We start from the raw sequence: 19,541 nt of genomic DNA, 5'->3' as shown, positions 1-19,541 counted from the left end.
AATGTTCTTCCTAGAAAGATCATACCAGTTTACCCTTTCACAAATAGTTATATGAAAGTGCCTATTTCTTCTTATAATAATAATAATAGGGGACTTCAATATACCACTTTCAATAATGGATAGATCATCCAGACAGAAAATCAATAAGGAAAAAGCAGACTTGAACAACACTATAGACCAAACGGATCTAACAGACATATACAGAACATTCCATCCAACAGCAGCAGAATACATAACCTTTTCAAACACACGTGGAACAGTCTCTAGATAGATCATATGTTAGGCCACAAAACAAGTCTTAAGAAATTCAAGAAGACTGAAATCATATCAAGTATATTTTCATCATCTCGCCCCAGTTAAAATGGCTTTTATAAAAAAAAATAGTAATGAATGCTGGCGTGGATACAAAGAAAGGGGAATGCTTGTACACTGTTGGTGGGAATGTTATTTACCACAGCCACTACGGAAAACAATATGGAGATTTCTCAAAAAACTAAAATAGAACTACCATATGATCCAGCAATCCCTCTGCTGGGTATATATCCAAAAGAAAGGTAATTCGTATATGGAAGACATATCTGCACTCCCATGTTTATTGCAACACTATTCACAAAAACCAAGATCTAGACTCAACCTAAGTGTCCATCAATAGAGGAATGGATAAAGAAAATGTGGTGCATACACATAGTGGAATATTATCCAGAATTTTTACTGCATTGAATCTACAGATCAACTCTGGGAGAATTGACATCTTAACAGTATTGGAATTCCAATATTCCAGTCCGTGACCACAGTATATCTCTCCATTTATTTAAGTCTTTGATTTCTGTCATTAGTGTTTTGTAATTTTCAGCATACAGGCATTTTGTTAGATTTGTACCTAAGTATTACATGGTCTTTGGCACTATTATAAATGACACTTTTTAATTTAAATTTCCAATTGTTCAATGACATTATATGAATACAAATTATTTTTACATATTGATCTTGTATCCTAATAATTTACTGAAATGACCTATTAATTATAGTATCTGTTTTATAAATTAATTATAGCAGCTGTTTTATAGATTCTTGGATATTTTCTATGCAATAGTGTTATCTGCAAATAAAGATAGTTTTATTTTTTATTTCCCACTCTGTATGGTTTTTTTCCTTCTTTTTCTTGCTTTATTGCACTGTTTAGGTCTTCCATATTGAATAGGAATAGTAAAAGTGGATATTCTTGCCTTATTTCCAATTTTAGGAGAAAAGCATTCTCTTTCACTTTTAAGAATGATGCCAACTATAGATTTTTTGTAAATGTCCTCTTTTAGGTTGAGGAAGTTCCCTTTAGTTCCTAGTTTGCTGAGTTTCTAATCATGAAAGGATGTTGTATTTTGTCAAATTATTTTTCTATATCTATTAAGATGATTACATGTTTTTTCTTCTGTAATCTGCTATTATGGTAAATTACAGTGAGTGTTTTTTTTTTCAAAATGGCTTTTTTAATTGAGACAAAATATACCTAATGTAAAATTCACCACTTTACAGTATAAAGTTCAGTGAGTTTTAGTATATTCACAATATTGTGTAACCACCACCAGTAATTCCAGAACATTCCCTCTCTCCAGAAATAAACTCTATATCGTTCTCAGTCACTCCCAATCCCCACCCCCATCCAATCCCCTGGCAAACACAAATCTAATTCTCACTCTATGGATTTGTAAGTTTCGAATTGGGAGGTGTGAGTGCTCTAACTTTGTTCTTTTTCAAGACTGCTTTAGCTATTCTGGGTCCACATGGACTTTAAGATCAGCATGTCCATTTCTGCAATATTATTTTTTTATAGAGACGAGGTCTCACTATGTTACCCAGGCTGGTCTTAAACTCCTGGGCTCAAGTGATCCTCCCACCTCAGCCTCCCAAGTAGCTAGGATTACAGGCCTGTCCTACCATGCCCAGCTCTGTGTTGATTTTTCGAATGTTGAATAAGTCCTGCATGCCTGAGATAAACCACACCTATCCTTCTTTCCAGTGTTTTCTTCCACCACTCCTCCCACCACAAACACCCACACTCTGAACTCTGTCCCTTGCTCTCCTCCCTCTTCTGGTCAGTTTCTTTCCCCTCTCCTCCCCTTCACTTCTCTTGTTCTTCTACCTCAGGCCTTGGCTTAACTGTCACTTCCTCCAGGAAGTCTTCCCCAATGCCCTTGTGTAAATGCCCCTCCCATTTTCTCTCCTAAGACCCAGACTGTCCCAATTTAAGCATTTATCACCCTTGATGGTAATTTGTGGGTGCCTGTGTATAGTGGGGAAGTTGACCAGCCAGCCTTCCTCATGCAATCCTGGACCACACACACAAAACAAGAAGTAGCATCACATCCACACTTGACTTCTTGGAATTCCCCTACACATTCTCATCCACCCACGCCGTGCACATGCCAGGCACTGACGCCATCAACGGTCAATATGTGTTGGTAAAACATTTGGAAAGACCATGTTAACAATTTGACTATTAGCAAAGAATTATGACAAGTTGTTTGAGTATCAGGGCAAACTGGTTTCACAATTATTAATTGCAGGCCAAAAAGAACCACTGATGAAAATGAAAGAAACACACACAGAACCACAGGCACAATATTATGAGTGCAATCCCGTTTCAGGAACTTGCAAGAATGATTTAGACTAGAGATTTTTGGCTCACACATGAGTTCCCACATACTATGCGACCATACTGCTTTTGCAGGATTGACATTCAAAATATTGAAGTGCTAGGGCTGCACAGGGACGGAGGAATAGTACTTGGAGCTTGGCTGGAGCAGGTCCTGGAGGTCCCCTAACGTGTCCTGCCTGACCCCACAGTCGGTGGATCATACGGAAGTCCAAAGGGCACTGGGAGAGGAACCCGAGTCCATGGGTTCCATTTATCAACAGATATGGAACTATTTTAATATTTTAATAACTAATATGGCTATACTGGTTACATCCTGGTTGAATACCAGCTCTGAGGTCAGCTCTGTACAGGTCAAGTGTTCTTATTTATTTATTATTTTTAGAAAAACTAAGGACATAGCATTCTCGAATACAAAGCTGGTCCCATGACTCTCCAGCTCAAAGCCTTTGAAGCCTCCTTTACAAGACTCAGCTATGAATGGCATCCAGCAATGCCCATCCCAGAATCTCTCAGCCCCCAAGCTCCTTTGTTTGCACATTCACACTCCACACACTCTGCACTCACCTGGCTACCCTTGATATTAGCATTGACCTCCCAGGTGCCACCGTTCTGTCTGAACATCACCACCAGGCCAACATGCTGATATCGTGGTGCTCCCAGAACCAGGCTTTGCACTTGGTTCCGCGATATGACTGTGGCGGCATAACCTAAAGACGGTGGACTAAGAGGTGAAGTGCTTTCTCTGACCCCTTCTCCACCATGCAGACCCACCCCTTGAGCAGAACAATGGGGAAGCCCCATGGGTGGTAGGTTGGGGTAACTGAGCCTCGCATTATATTCTTCTTTGTGAATATAATAAAAATTAAATCTTGAAATGTCTGTCTTTAAAGCTATCCCAAAGGCCTATGAAAGATTCAATGACATCTACACTAGCTGAGTTATGCCACATCCTGACCCCTTCTTAGAGTAACCCCTGCCCTCCCCACTTACCCAAGTAAGCATCATTCATGTCTGAATCTATCCTGGTTGTGTTGATGAAGGTGAATTTTTCCTCTGAAGTATACAGAAAGGCTCCACCAGCCCAGTCAAAACTCCCCACAGCACCCAGCAAGGGACCGTTCTGGGAAAAGGGGTAGAACAGGATTGTTGAGAAAGAGAGAAGGGACCACCGCTGCCCATCAAAAAGGTAACTCCCAACAAGGACCCATCACAGAGAAGAGCCTCCAAACCCTTGCACCTCTTCTGTCTCTTCTTGCTGCCCCCACCCCCAATTTAATGAAGGACCACTTACAGAGGTGATGGCTGCACTGAAGCCTTCCTGAGACATCTCATGCTCAAAGGAGCTGGTACTTCCCGTCTGAGTACCTGTGAGGAAGAGAACTTTTTACATTAAAGAAACCAGAAGTGCCTGGAACAGGTGCTGGAAACTCAGATGCCTTGGTGGCCAGACAAAAGGCTCAAATGGGATCTTTGTTGAACTGGAAAGCACAGGCCCCTCTTATGCCCCTCTTAGAGGAGTGACATCTACTCAGCTCCAGCTACTTCTTGCCAAGCAAGAATATGGTCCTCAAGGTGTCTAATCTTCCAACTTTCCAAGATAAGCCATAAATCCAGATCATGTATGAAACTCACCAATTACTAAATTCCTTTTATTCAGCAAACATTTATTGAGCTCCTTCTCTATATACTGGGCACTATTTTAGGCAACAGGGATAGAATAGTGAACCAAACAGACAAATGTTGGCAACACATCCAAATTTTTGGAAAAACCCACTGTGTGGGATTTGACTCCCCCACACTCCAATTTATCAGCCTACAACCAAGACTTGCAAAATTAGAGATAAAAGTCTAGATTCTTTGATTTCAAAGGAACTGACCACGTGAGGCCAGGGTGGCTGGGAGCTGGAGGCAGTGGAGAGAGAGTTGATGCTGAGGGTCAGGACACCAAGGGTTAGGAGGGTCTAGTTTCCAGACGGGAATATATGTTTTGGGGTGGAGGATGCCTCTGGAGCTGCTCTGGGAACACAGATGCTTGCTCACCCTCAATCGCAAAGATCTTTTCCTGAAGCTGGTTCTGAATGGTGTTCAGAGCTTCAAAGTTATTCACCCGGAATGTGTGATCATGAGATGGAATGGATGCAATGGTATGAAGCTCTTCTCGGGATCTCTCATTGCTGAAGGCAGACCCCACCTGTCACCAAGGAACAGAGGCCAAATCAGACACTGCCTAGGGGTAGCAGTATCATCTATCAAAGAAAAGTCTTCAAGAAAAGAATCTGAAACATTATTTGTCAAATGAGAGAATGCACCAGAATGCCCCAGGGCAGGTCTGCAAAGCATAGGGAGCAACTGGAAGCTAAAACCCAGCCTTTGATCCATTTGCTGTGCCATGACTCCCAGTGGAAGGGGAGCCTTTTTCTTTATATGAAGGTATTTCCTACTCACCAAGCCATGTGCCATGGTAATTTCTTTCTCTATATCACACAAAATGCTATGGGAGTTTGATGACACTGAGCTCCTAACTCTCTACCTCTTCCTTTACTTAAGTCCTTTCCCCAAAACTTTGCTGTGCCTTCCTACTCTTGGTGGAGTAATCTGCCTCACTCACTGTCTCTGGGCTCGGCCATGGGTCTTGCTTTAGCCCCTGGATGTTATCAACATGATGCAAACAGAGGCTTGAAAAGGTACTTGCAACACTTCCTCTTGCTCTCTTGTTTCTCTGCTTTCGCCACGAGGGCACGTCCAGGCCAGCCCACTGGAGAATAAGACCCAGGGAGCCGAAGAGCCAAGTCACCCCAGTTGTTCCAACAAAGGCCATCTCACCCAGCAGGCAAACATGGCTGCAACCCTCAGAAATGGGGAGAGGCCAGCCAAGACCCTCTGCAGTTGATTACAGATGTGCGAGTGAGCCGACTGAGACCAGAAAACCTGTCCAGCTGACCTACAGGCTTACTTACTATTTTAAGCCACTGGATTTTTGGAATAGTTTGTTACACAGCACTATTGTGACAATAGATAACTGATACAGGCACATGTGAGCTAGCAATAACCCTTTCCTCACTTTGAGTTTATCCGTATTTGCAAACTGAAGGGAGGGTGTATCCAAATAGAAACCCTCAGCAGAAGTACCAAGCCACATTTCATACCCCAATGACATAGCGAATGACCCTTTCTCTGTTTGCCTCAGGGATGACATCATTGTATGACAAAGGGTCACCAAACTTTTCTCCATCTGTGATGACGACTAGGATCTTAAGGGCATTCTCCCGGGCTCCATTGGCGACATCAAACAGTTCTCTTCTGTGCAGGGAAGAGAAAGGACAAAGTCAAATGCAAGTAGACAGAGATATTATTAATGTTAGGGAGGAAAGGTGAGCTGAGTCACAGACAGAGATACCATTGGGCTCTGCCTAGGAGGGGCTTGGTCTCCTCTGGGACTTAACACTGAGCTGTGGCTGCCCCAAGACCTGGAAAGGCAGCAGGGGAGGGAAACGAAGCCTTCTCTGCCTTTGTATACTTTTGCATAGTTTCGTTTTTTAAACTGAATATTATGACTCTTAAATTTAAAAAGAAATAATTAGGCCTTCATCAAACCTCTCCTAGACCACTGCACCAGCTCTTTGGCACATCTAGGACTCTCGAGTCCTTCCTGCACTTCTGCCCCAACCCTACTTTCACCTCCACACACACTGAAATCAGAGTGACCTTTCCAAAACAAGGTGTGGCAATGTCTCCCCTCTGCTTAAAACCTTCAATGGCTCCCCAACTGACTATACAGTTGCCTTTGGTGACCTGACCTCAACGGATCTTCTAGCCTCCCTCCAGCCACCTTTCCCTCACTTCCCCACTTTACTCTCACCTTTACTCACAACTTGATTTTTTAGGAACACACCATGCACAGTCCCTCCACGCCTTTCCCCATGCTGTTCCCTCCACTGGAAGCATCCTTTACCCCAACCCTGTCTGAACAACTCCCTTCATCCTTCAAAGCCCGACTAAAAATATCTCCTCCTGCTCCCATCCTTAGCAAAGAAAGAAGAGCTTACACTACTTTGCGGATTCCTGTGGCAGTGTGCGTCCTCCCGTACAGCTGTGTTATTGGCCTCACCAGCCATCTTGGGTTAGGGTTTTTCTGGAAATCTCTGAAGGTGAAATGAATCCTGAAGGTATCAGAGTACTGCATCAAAGAGAACTGGGAAGGAGGCACCTGGCATTACACTACGGAAGGTGTCCCACTCCCTTAGACATCTCCCAGCAAGCCCAACCCAAATCCTGAAATATTCCAGTTCCCAAATTCCTTCTCGGCACTGCCCCCAGTGCCTCTGCCATCAGAGGTCTGCCGTCAGCTCCCACTTCCTCTCAATACTAGAACTCAGCCAGAGATGCGACACCAGTTTCATCTCCCATGTCAACCCCTGTCAGCCAGTCGGAGCTGCCTGCTTTACAAAAGGCTGAAGGAATGCCGAGGCTGCATCCAGATGGAGCAGAACAGAGAATCAGGAAAGAAAACCACGGTGGATTGTCAATTTGGCAATGTCTGCAATTGAAGGAGAAGGGGAAAGCGATGGCCTGGCTGCCACACATCTGCCAGCCGTATATGGGCTGTTCCCAGCCTACCCATGGGCCCTCACCAAGGTTCTGGACTTTTCAAACTGCTCCATCACGGTTGAGACAAATTCCTTCATCCGACGAAAGTCATTTGTGTTGATGCTACCGGAGCCATCAATTAAGAAGGCAATGTCACTCTCCTGTTGAGGACACCCTGAGGAAGAAAAAGTATGAATTGATTAAGTAAGTAATTAGAGACTTGGTGCTTTTTTTTTTTGCATGTCACTCTCTGCTGGGCAATGAGATTAGACAATAAACAAGACCCAACCCATACTCCCAGCTAGACAAAAACATAACCAAACAGTGGTGTGGGAAATTTTGGTTAATTCTACCCATGAGAGTCAGGGAAAATGGGATATTTGACTGGATCATGAAGAACAAGAAATAATTTGCCAGAAATACAAAGGGAGAAATAAATAATAGAAAAAAGAATAGCACATATAAGGATATGTTGGATGTGCTCCCCCCTCCGCCTCCACCCCCAAACCCACTTTCTACCCTTCTCCACTGGGCTCTGTGGCCCAGGAGGTGGACCACACCAGTGGGGTTCCTTTACCCTCTGGGGGGCCCAACAGGAGACTGGAGGGAAGGAGGGGAGTGAGGCCAGGGTGTTCTCCCATGGGCTGCCTTTCTGCAAGTTGCTTTGGGTCAGCTATGCCCTGGACAGGGGACCAGGGCTCCTCGCAAGGAGGCTGCCCCACGTGACTCTCTGGGTTCTCGTGAACCCAGAGCCCATCCCCATCCCACCAGCCTAGAGGGGGACAGGTCTGCTGCCCCTCACTCCAGATGCTCAGACTACTCCTTACGGTCCCCTTAGACCCTATCGCACCTTTATATTTAGTCCTTTTGTACATAAGCCCTCCGCAAATTATTCTAATTGTGCCATCTGTCCTCGTTGGGACTCCGACTGACACAGAGAGGATGGGGCCCAAAAGGATCCTGGCGGAATCAAGGAACGCCGTTCACGGAAACGGCGCCACCGGGGCGAACGTCTGCGCTGCGGGTGGAGACGAGCCCCGACACTGAGCAGAGGACAGGTGGCAAGGGTCTCTCTACTCCAGCGAGAAGTCCGGCTTCATCCCTTAGGCAGTGGGGAGCCACCGAAGGTTCTTAGGAAAGGAAGTGAGTTGGCTCGTTTGTATTTGAGAGAGATCGCTGCAGCAGTGAGAAGATTGCCAAACGTCAGAAACAGCCCAGCGGCCTCCAGGGAGCGAGCGGGTGAGCCGGCGACTGCGGGTGTGTGACCCCAGCGGGGAGTACCGCTCAGCCCTGAGAGCGTGTGGACTACGACACACACAACAACACGGATAAGGCTCACATGCTGGGGAAAGATGCCAGTCTCAAAAGGTTCCAATTCCATTTATGTGACATTCTAGAAAAGACAAAGCTATAGTGACAGAGAACAGATGAGTGGCTGCCAGGGGATGGGGGACCAGGGGGATGGGGGGCAGTGGCCCATAAAGGAACCTCACGAAGGAGGTTTTGGGAGGAGCTTTTTTGTATTTTGAGTATGGTGATGGTTACACAAAATATGTTTCTAATGTTTATGTAGAAAATATACAAAGAAGACAGGCCAGGAAAATTTTTGAAGATCTCAAAGATATGTTACATGAAAGAAATGAAGGTACAGAATAGTGTGTACAGCATGCTACCATTCGTGGCACAGAAGTGTAAAATATGCACATGTGAGTATGTTTGTCAGTACACAGAGTATCTCCAGATGAAGACACAAGAAACTGGCCACAGCGGTTTCCTGACCGGAGAGGAGGACGTTTCCACAGTGTATCCTTTAGTGCCTTCTGAATTTGAAACCAAGTGCGTGTAGTACACGTTTTTAGTAAATGGAACAAAAATTAAGAAGTAGTCTTGAACTCCTGGGAGTGAGGTTGTTGTAATTTGGAGGTTTCTGCCCTCCAAATCTCATGTTGAAATTTGATCTCCAGTGTGGGAGGTGAGAGCTGTTTGGGTCATGAGCGGCTTGGTGCAGTCCTGAGGTAATGAGTGAGTTCTCGCCCCATTAGCTCACTGGAGAGCTGGTTGTTTAAGAGAGCCTGGCACCCCCTCCCCTCTCTCTGGCTCCCTCTCTCGCCATGGGACGTGACTGCTCCCCCTTCGCCTTCTGCCTTGGTTGGAAGCTCCCTGAAGCCCTCACCAGAAGCAGATGCTGGTGCCCCACTTCTTGCGCAGCCTGCAGAACCGTGAGCCAAATAAGCCTCTTTTCCTCAGAAGTTACCCAGTCTCACGTATTCTTTTATAGCAACACAAAACGGACTAGGACAGAAGTCTGAAGAGAGACGTAGAGGTGGTAGCTGAAGCCATAGAACTGCATGGCATCAGACAGGAAGGACACATGGGCGAGAAGAGAAGCAGAACCCGTAGCTCCTAGCTGGACAGGGAAGGCAGAGGGAGACAGCCTGGGGGTGAAGCGGAGAAGCCCCAGCAGGGCGGAAGCAAGAGCCTGGGATGTTTGAAGCCAGGACGTCTGGAAATGGCCGAGGCAACCTGCAGATCACACCAGAAAGCTCGGTGAACCTGAGGAGAGAAAAGAGATTTGGCACTCAGGGTGTCACAGATGCCATTGTCAAGAGCAAGGTCTGTACAATGGGTGGACAGAGAAGCCAGACATCAGACAGTGCAGAATCGTGAAATGCGGCAGTAGAGATGAGGTGAGAGCACCCTTTCGAGAAGCTTGGTTGTGAAGGGAAGGAGAGATGGCAGGAGATGAGGAGACACCAGATGCGGGAAGATTGTTTTCACTGCTCTCAGGGTTGGTGGTTGATTGTTTTTAAGATACAGGTAGCATGAGCATGTTGACATTCAGAGGAGGGGAAATTAAAGCTCCTGGAGAGAACGAGGGATTGAAGAAGTGGGCTTCCTAGGTGGTGCATGAGAGACCCTCAAAAGCCCAGGTGGAAGAACTAGTCATGAGAAGGAGGAGAGACAGATCCCTCCTAAAACTGGCGAGACACTGCCAAGGTGGCGCCATTGTGGAAATGTGGACAAGGAGAAGGGGGAAGTGGAGGGGGTCCACACCTGGAAGCACTTGTTTTCTCCGGGAAGTAAGGAGGGTTATCTGTGGAGGCTGAAGTACAGCGGAGCCGGGCTTGAGAAAGAAAAGCTGTAAAACGAGAAATATCTACCTTTGGTTCCAGAACCAACAGCAAAAAGATGGCCAAGCAGTTGAACAGAGCAGTGGGAGAAAGCAGCTTGAACAATTCATTTTCTCTCTCTCTCTCTCTCTCTCTCTCTCTCTCTCTCTCTCTCTCTCAACAAATGTTGGGGAACAGGAGTGTGGTAGGCAGCCACCAAGATGGTCCCCAAGATTCCCACCTCCTGGCAATGACACCCTTGAATAGCCCACTCCTCTTGAGTGTGAGCTGGACTTTTCGACTCACTTCGAAGGAACAGAGTATGGCAGAGTTAATGAGATGTCACTTCTGAGATTAGGTTATGAAGACTGACTTAGGTCTTGGGCGCCCACTGTCTTGTTCTCCCGCTCTCTGGTTCTCTCACTCTGAGGGAGCCAGCGGCTGTTTGTGAGCTGCTCTCGAGAGAGGCCCATGTGGCAAGCCACTGAGGGAGGTCTCTGGCCAACAGCCGGTGAGGAACGGAGGCCCTCAGGCCAACAACCACGTGACTGAGCTTGGAATTAGACTGTCTCCCAGCCAGGGCGTCACATGAGCCCGTAGCCCTGATGGAACAGTTTGACTTCAATCTCACGAACACCCTGAGGCAGAGGCACCCAGCTAAGCCATGCCCAGATTCCTGACTTACAGAAACTCTGAGATAACAAATGTTTGCTGTTTTAAGCTGCTGAATTCAGAGGTAATCTGTTAAACAGCAGTAGATAAAGGGCACATAACAGCGAACAAGCCGGACAATACCCCTGCTGTCATGGAACCCGGCAGTGTGACGGGGAGTGGTGTCAGAATGATTAGAAGGGCCACACAGGAAAGGCCTCTTCAAAGAGGTGACATTTGAGCTGTGATGACAATAATGGATTGTCAGCTGAGATCTGGGGAACAGCAGGAGGGCCAAAGGAACAGTAAGTGCAAAGGCCCTGAGGCAGGATGGCTGGATGTGCTGCTTGGAGAAGAACGGCAGCCAGAGCGGCTGGAGCACAGTGACCGAGGCAGAGAGATGGGAGCATTTGCAGAGGCGAGCAGGGGCCAAACCAGCCAGAGCAGCAGAGACTGCGGTTGGGAGATTTAGGCACTTGCTCTAAGGACAATGACTGGGACCTCTGCGAACTCAGGAGGCCTGATCCCCTCTCTCACAGAGGTGAGTGGCTGCATCAGGACCTTTTAGTGCGAGCCCTTAGCACTTCCCCTAGCCTCTCCCTCTAACACAACCCAGCTCCCTAGACCTCTAAGTCACCCCCCAGACCATGCACAGGCCCCAGTCCTGCCCCGACCCTGTCTCACGCTGCCCATCTGTACGCTTGGCCAAAGGCCACCTACCTTTGAGGGTCCCTGGGAACCTCTCGGGCTCCCGCAATAGGTCGGATCCAAACAGGAAGCATAAGCCTTTCACGTACGTGTTCTCCTTGCAAGTCTGGTGCACAGTGGGGCCACAGGCCTGGAGGACATGGGGCCAGTAAAAAAGGGCTTCCCCTGCTTCCTGTCCTTGCTCCCAAGCATCTCCGCTCCCCACCAGTCCTAGGCTCCCAACCGCCCCCCTGCCCTGGCTGAGACCCTCCTGTGACCCAGGGCAACTCACCAACAGCCGGGAGGGGTTGGTGGCAGCTACCAGGGACAGGCCGAGGGACATGTTCACAGCCTCTGGGGGGGCTGAGGGAACAGATATGTACATGGTCACCCTCAGGGGGATAAGAGGGGCTGTGTAAGAGCTGGGCAGGGCCCACCTCAACCTGAGAGACACAGAGGTCTGACAGGTCAAGGGGCACCAAGGTCACGGGGAAGGAACCTGGAGGGGCTGCCCCAGGGTGTCTGGGGTCAGACACCAGACAGAGCAGAGGCTGCAGAGCCAGACACCTGTGCCCCCCACCACGGATCTCCAGAATAGGAGAACGCCTGCCAAGACCAGGTGTGTTCACAGGTGCATTCCAGCCCTGGGGCCCAGGCAGGGGCAATGACTCACCCTGCAGGCGGATGGGCTCACATGAGCCTATGCTGTAGTCACACTGGTAGAGGCCGCCTGTTTGGTTGGCAGCCTTTATCTCCTGGGGGGCTCCAACCACCACCCTGGAGGGAGAGGTAGGAAGAGAGAAAACTCTAACATAGGGGGGAAAACTCTAACATGACCACAGAGGTTCTACCACCCAGAGGAAAGTGGATCCCTCCACATGGATTCCTGAATTTCCATAAATAAGAGGAAGAATTAGCAAATTTTAAAAATGGGAAAATTTCAAATCTTGGAACAGGTAGAGTCTTTCTAAGCATAACATCAGAGGTTATTAAAAAATAGATAAATTCAACACATAGTCATTTTAAACAAATTTCTGTATGTGATAAACTACCATAAGCAAAGCCAATAAACAAATGATAAACTGGGTGGAGGGACATTAGCAAGTCATACCCCAGACTACTTTCCTCAGTATATGCAGAGCTCCTGCAAACTAGTTTAAAAAGAAATAGAAAAATGAGCAACAGATAAGAACAAAGTGTTCATTTTGTTATAAAAAGAGAAAGCGATTTAAAACTAAATTGAGGTGCCACCTCTCACCCATTCAATTTGCAAAGATCAGTAAGTTTGATAACACATTGGGTTGGCAAATGGGTGGGGAGGTAGGTGTTTTCATACATTCTGGTGCAAGTGTAAGCTGTCGCCACCTCTGTAGAGAGTATCTGGAAAAATCTATTAAAATTATATATGCCTGTTTATCCTTTGATCTAGCAATCCAAGTTCTAGGAATTTACTTCCAAATACACTTGCACATGGGCAGAATGACAGCATTGTTCATATAGCAAAAGTTTGGAAACAACCTAAGTGTTCATTAAGAAGAGATTTAATGGAATGTAAGGCAAATTAGAGTACCTCCAAATAATGGAATATCATGCAAGCGTAAAGCAGAATGAGTCAGCTCTTTATGTACTTACCAGATCAAATTACCAAGATTAAGGGGGAAGAAAGCAAAGGGCACTACAGAGCAGAGACTAGCACTCTTTTCTGTAAAGGTAATATTATCTCCGTAAATGTTATTTCTGTAAAGGTAAATGCTTTAGCTTTGCGGGCTATAATCTCTGTCACAGCTACTCAATTCTGCCATTATAGCTTGATAAGTGGCCATAAGCAGTAAGTGGTGAGTGGACACGGTTGTGTTTAATAAAATTTATTTTCAAAAATGAGTGGCAGCCTGCAGGCAGTATAATGTGTGCTACGAATTGTGTGGGGATGCGGCCTCGGAGGATGTATGTGTGTTACAGGCACATAGACATTCTCTGGAAGAACACACGAGAAACCACTCCCCAAGGTCCCTCCTGGGAAGGGAACTAGGGGGAAGGGAGTGAAAAGGGGACTTTTACTCTTACACCTGTTTGTGTCTTTGGAATTTAGAACCCTGTAACTCTATTACCTATTCCAAAAAAATTACTCAAGGAAACTGCCGCTTTTTTCAGATATTTAAGCCTTGGAGGGAAAGCACGTGAGACAGGGAATCCATCTGAGGCTCTTACCTGGATCCCTCAAGCTGGACCACGCTCTGCCCAAAGCCCCTTGCATTCTCTTGGAAGGTCATTGGGTTTTCAGTGTCCAGGTTGAACCCGCGACATAAGGTCAAGACTGGAGGGGGCACAAGGGTCAGGGTCACAGGAAAGGAGACAGTTAAGGAAGCAGGTGCCTCCTGCTCTCTGCATCATGTCCAGAGTCAGCCCAGCCCAGCGCCGAGGTGCCTGCCTCCCACGTCCAGACCCCGTAGGCTGGGGCAGGGGTTGGCACACTTTCTCTATAAAGAGCCAGATAGTAAATATTTTAGGTTTTACAGACCAAGAAGCCAATAGAATGTGTTGTGTAGGTTCTTATATAACAAGAGCAGAAATACATTTCCACAAATTTTTCATTAAGGGAATTCAAAACATAATTATTCAGTACAAATTTTTATAATACAGGTTTACTAAGGAGACAAATGGAATTCTTTGGGGGTAGAGATAGCATTTCACTTAACTGGGGTTCGAAGTTAGCGTTCCCTATCACCAAATGGATTGCAAATGTTCATCGTCAACCTGCGGCTCGCAGATTGTACAAGAACAAGTGGTGTTATATCTGACCCCCCAGGCCACAATTCTCTGATCCACAGCCGAAGAGCCACCATCGGGGGATGCATACAGCACCTCTCTGACTTCCATTCTCTTCTCTGAGCACACAAGTGGCCTCTTCCCCTAGTATTAGCACCCCGATGATTTGCTCAACAATCAGGTTTCTTGATACCTTTGATTAGATAATTTCCTTCCTATGCAACTCTCACACATTTCCTTCCCTCCTTGTCACATTCTCCACAAAACACAGGCACAGAAGAGAACAAACTGGAATCAATCAACAAACGTTTACATTTTGGTCCTTGGAAAATAGAACTGGAGGCAAAGTGGAGGTGGTGAGGTGGAATCCAAGAGGAAACACCTGCCATGCACCCTTGGGCATGTCACTTCACATCTCTGGGCCTCAGTTTTCTCATCTGTGAGGTGACGGGACCAGCCCAATGGCCTCGCACAGCCTATGAACGCAGCCATTCATCAAAGCTTCCCTGGCCATCCCATCTGGTCTGGCTCTACTCCCTGCTGCTTCCCAAATCCTTTATCCCTCCCCAAGTCCCCTTGGCCTCTCCCCAGACTAACTCCTGGATATTCTGCACTTTTTCTCTTCACGCACAGACCCAAAAATTCCCCTCCAACCCACCCTGAGAGCCCCCCAAGCCCCTGGTGCACCTGATAACAGAAGGACTCTGCAAGCCATGGCTGGAAGGAGCAGGAACCTGGAAGGAGTATGGACGGTAGTGTTGCGGGCACCACTGAGCCACTCAAGAAAGCCGCCAAAGCTAGAAAGGGTAGAAAAAGAGAAGTGGGAGGCAGAAGCCTGCGAGAGACTCAAAGGAAGAGGGTGGAGATTCAGTGAGCACAGCCCTGCTTGACCTTACTGCTAGGACTGCACACACCCTACCCGCTTCTTACCCAGCTTCCTGCCCCAACCATCATGGTCATTATCCAAAAGGTACCGCTGATCACCCACTTGTTCTGGGGTTGGCCAAAGCATTATGAAAAACAAGCGGAATAGACTTAGGGCCTGCCTCCTGGAACGTGTGCTCTCAACAATAATACAAATCAAACACGTGTGGGAGGTCAAACTCTGTGTCTCCCCGAAAATACTTTGCAAAATGTCCCTCCTCCAGCCCATGGAAACAGAAGCACCCCTCAGCCACAGCTGTCCTCATTTGTAGCCATCAACAAGGACAACTCAAGTACAGAGATACCTGGTGCTTTTGAAATATTATTTTGCTTTTTTTAAAAAGCCTCAAAACCTTTGCCAAAGATTTTTCACTTCCAATAATTCATCCAGAGAAATAGCTAAGAAGTGCCATCAAAGATACATGTACTAGCTTATTTATTGCAGCATAGCTTTTAATACTGAAAAACTGGAACAGCCTGAAAATCCAACAACAGAAGAACAATTAAATAATATCTCATTCTGATGTGTCCTTACATTCCATTGTGTATAGTCATTCCTAATTCTGTTTCAATAACACGGGTAAACACTTGCAGGAAATACACAGACCACCAAACCGCACCTTCATGTGCCTGCTAAGGTGATTTCCACACCAATGGTTCTTCTCACTGTTTCTCAACACATTTTATTTTTTTGTTGGCCCTAATTCTACTTTCCTAATAACCAGTTGGAAATAAATGTTTTCTGACTGAAAAAAAAATCCATAAAAATTCTGTACATTTTTTAAAAAAGTATATATGTGCAGGAAAACCAAAATGTTAATAGTGGTTATTTCCAAGATGGTAGGATTATGGGTATGTTCCCACACCTATTGCTGCATAGCAAACCACTCCAAAATTTAGTATCTAAAAACAGCAATGTATTATTGTCTCTCATGTTTCTGTGAATTGCCTGGCCTCAGCAGTTCTCAATGGGGTATCTCACATGATTACAGTCAGATCATGAAGGGGGCTAAAGGCATTCAAAGGAGCAATTGAGCTAGACTTCCAAAACGGATCACTCACACAGCCGGCAGTTGGCTATAGGCTAAGAGCTCAGTTGGGGCTGTCACTTGGAGCACCTACATGTGCCCTGTCCATGTGGCTTGGGCTGTTCACAGCATGGTGGCTGGATTTCAAAAGCAAGTGTTCCCAGAGACAGTAAGTGAAAGTTGCCAGTCTGGTAAGGTCTTGATCTGGAAACACGCAGTCACTTCCACCATATTCTGTTGGTCAGGCAGTGACAGAGCTCATCCACATTCAGAGAAAGGGGTCATAGGTCCCACTTCTCAATGGGAGGAGTGTCAAAGAATTTGTGGCTCTCTTCAATCTGCCACAGGATGATTTTTTCTTCTGTATATTTCTTGTATTTAAAACCTTTATACAAAAAATAGAATGACTTCTATAATCATAAAGAAAAAATACCAGTAGGTAATTTAAAACAACAAAGTGTCTATACTTCTTAGCAGGTAAAGAGGCTGAGAAAAGGAAGAACAAGGCCATGGGCCAAATGAAAAGATACCAACCAGGATGTGGGGAGTAGTTTAACAGATAAGTTTAATAATGGGTTTGTTTTGGTAAAAACTTTCACACTTTGACCACCATAGGGAGCTAATCTAACTTAGACATTGAGGCCTCTCCTTGCCCTAAACAGTGGCCAAGCATCCACTTTTTGTAAAGATATAGGCAAAAACACAGAATGGCCAACCCGCAAAGCCTTTCTCAATGACCTGACCAGGTAAGCACAGGTGGGTACATATTTACAGGCTGCCAGCCATTCCTTCCCACTTGTCCCTCACCCCCACTCTTTTTTTTTTTCTGAAATAGAGTCTTGCTCTGTCTCAAAAGACAGTGCAAGAGTGCAGTGGCATCATCACAGCTCACTGCAACCTCAAACTCTTGGACTCAAGCGATCCTCTTGCCTCAGCCTCCTGAGTAGCTAGGACTAGAGGCATGCACCATGATGCCCCAGTAATTTTTCTATTTTTAGTAGAGATGGGATCTCACTCTTGCTCAGGCTGGTCTTGAACTACTGACCTCAAGCGATCCTCCCACCTCAGCCTCCCAGAGGGCTAGAATTACAGGAGTGAGCCGCCACACCTAGCCCCTCACCCCCACTCTTGATAAAATCTTATCTTAGGTCCCCCTATAAGCAAATTCTGAGATAAGGATTCAACTGTAAGTAATTTATTTGAAAGATGATCCAGGAAACACTGATGGGAAAGTGTGGAAGAGAAAGAGCTCACAAAACATGTGTGACGAAACAAACTGCCACTATGGACAACTGGAGCTCAGTACACTGAGGGGGAAGGAAGCCAGATTCTTATCCTCAGCTCACATCAGCTATTGGTTGAGGGGTGCTCTCTGGGGCATCCTCAATTCTCCGTTGCTCCCAGCCCTGTCTTGCACTCAAGCAAAGGAGGCCCCAGGAGCCAGAGAGAGCCCTCAGGCCAGTAGTTGCAGGTGCTGCCAGCTGGAAATGTAGCCAGCTTGCATGAGAATGTTAAATGCTGATGAGACATGGATGGGACAACTACAGCATCTGCTACAGATGCTCAAATATTTTTCCCTAGCACTTATCATTACATAAAATAATATATTTTAGTTTTCTATTGTCTGACTCCCCTGTATAAACTCCATGAGGGCAGAGATTCTTGTATATATTGCTCAGTCTATCTCCAGTGGACAGATACTCCTGGTTCATAATAGACATCCAATACAAATTAATTGAATGAGAGAGAGGATTCTGGGAAGATGGCAAAGTAGGATGCACCAGGAATCCATCTCCCCATCTAGATAGCAATTGTACTGACAGAATCTGTCTGATGTAACTATCTTGGAACTCTGGAGTTTACTGAAAGGCTTAAAACTTCCAGAGGATGACTTGGATGTAAATTGTGGTTAATTTTGGTCAATTTCAGTTCTTAGCACTGTAATAGTTACCAATCCCCCACCACCCAACCCCTTGGCAGGCAGCTGTGCATGCATTCCAGGAGCAGCTTGTGCAGTTTACAGAGCCAGGGTGGGCAATAAGACCCCATCTTCCAGATATCAGAGATCCATGCTCTGATTGTTGATTGCTGCTTCTGACCCCAGCGGTACAGACACAGAGGCGGGACCAGCCCCTCCCCATTGTTGCAAGCCCTTCCTCCTCTGGCTGAAGAAACTTCCAGGGAATTTAAAGGTCGAGGGCCTTTCTCCTCCTTCATTTTTCTCTTTTTCCACATTTGGGAGCCAAACATTTAAGGACTAGGACATTCAAAAACCACCACATTTACAGAGAAATTTAGAAAGTCATCACACATGCCCATGTAAAGGCATAGACTCATAAAAGACCTGAGAAGACCTCACATATATATACACCTCAGGCTGATCTCTGGCACAAGAATCAAGAAACAAAAAGTAAAATAAGACCAAAAAATAACAGAAAACTCTCAGAAAGGGGGAGAATCTGATTTCCAGAGTTACCACATTATTATATCAAAATGCCCAGTTTTCAACAATCAAAAAAAAAAAAAAAACCATAAGGCATAAAATAAAAAGTAAAGTACGGCCCATTCAAAGGAAAAAAAAAAACAGTAGAAACCATCCAGGAGAAAAACCAGACAGCAGATCAACTAGACAACAACTTTAAAAAGAACTAAAGGAAGATGTAGAGAAAGTCAAGAAAATAATGTATGAACAAAATAGAAATATCCATAAAGAGGCATAAAACCTAAAAAGAAACCAAAAAAGAATCCTGGAGCTGAAAAGAACAATAACTGAAATGAAAACTTCACTAGAGAAATCAAAGGTAGATTTGAGTAGGCAGAAGAGAGAATCAGTGAATTTGAAGATAGGATAATGGAAATTATTGAGTTTGAAGAGAAGAAAGAAAAAAGATTGAAGAAAAGTGAACAAGAGCCTAAAGGACCTCTGATGGGACAGAGAAACCAGTATATGCATTGTGAGAATCCCAGAGGAGGAGAGAGAGAAAGGAGTAGAGAGGATATTTGAAGAAATAATGGCTGAAAACTTCCCAAATTTGATAAAGTCATGAATGTTTATCCAAGAAGCTCAACAAACTCCAAGTAAGATGAATTCAAAGAGACCCACACTGAGACACATTATAATTTTTTTTTTTTTTT

General features: G+C 45.7%; 1 protein-coding gene across 1 annotated transcript in view; it reads right to left on the bottom strand.

Moving 5' to 3' along the window:
* LOC105823085 (integrin alpha-M-like) overlaps positions 1 to 15,261 on the bottom strand; it is a 27,866-nt gene extending 12,605 nt beyond the window's left edge. The window contains exons 1-12 of the mRNA XM_012660165.1: positions 15,142 to 15,261; positions 13,897 to 14,002; positions 12,362 to 12,465; positions 11,981 to 12,051; positions 11,722 to 11,839; positions 7,285 to 7,415; positions 6,700 to 6,845; positions 5,800 to 5,953; positions 4,694 to 4,844; positions 3,945 to 4,018; positions 3,644 to 3,773; positions 3,218 to 3,360 (exon numbers count right to left, since the gene is read on the bottom strand). Of these exons, the coding sequence (XP_012515619.1) occupies positions 3,218 to 3,360; positions 3,644 to 3,773; positions 3,945 to 4,018; positions 4,694 to 4,844; positions 5,800 to 5,953; positions 6,700 to 6,845; positions 7,285 to 7,415; positions 11,722 to 11,839; positions 11,981 to 12,051; positions 12,362 to 12,465; positions 13,897 to 14,002; positions 15,142 to 15,169 (1,356 nt within the window). The 5' untranslated portion in view covers positions 15,170 to 15,261. The remainder of the gene's footprint in view (positions 1 to 3,217; positions 3,361 to 3,643; positions 3,774 to 3,944; positions 4,019 to 4,693; positions 4,845 to 5,799; positions 5,954 to 6,699; positions 6,846 to 7,284; positions 7,416 to 11,721; positions 11,840 to 11,980; positions 12,052 to 12,361; positions 12,466 to 13,896; positions 14,003 to 15,141) is intronic.
* Between the last annotated feature and the right edge of the window lie 4,280 nt (positions 15,262 to 19,541).

This window comes from Propithecus coquereli, unplaced genomic scaffold (assembly GCF_000956105.1).
Source record: "Propithecus coquereli isolate 6110/MARCELLA unplaced genomic scaffold, Pcoq_1.0 Scaffold66, whole genome shotgun sequence".
Lineage (NCBI taxonomy): Eukaryota > Metazoa > Chordata > Mammalia > Primates > Indriidae > Propithecus > Propithecus coquereli.
This window is presented reverse-complemented; position numbering and strand designations above follow the sequence as displayed.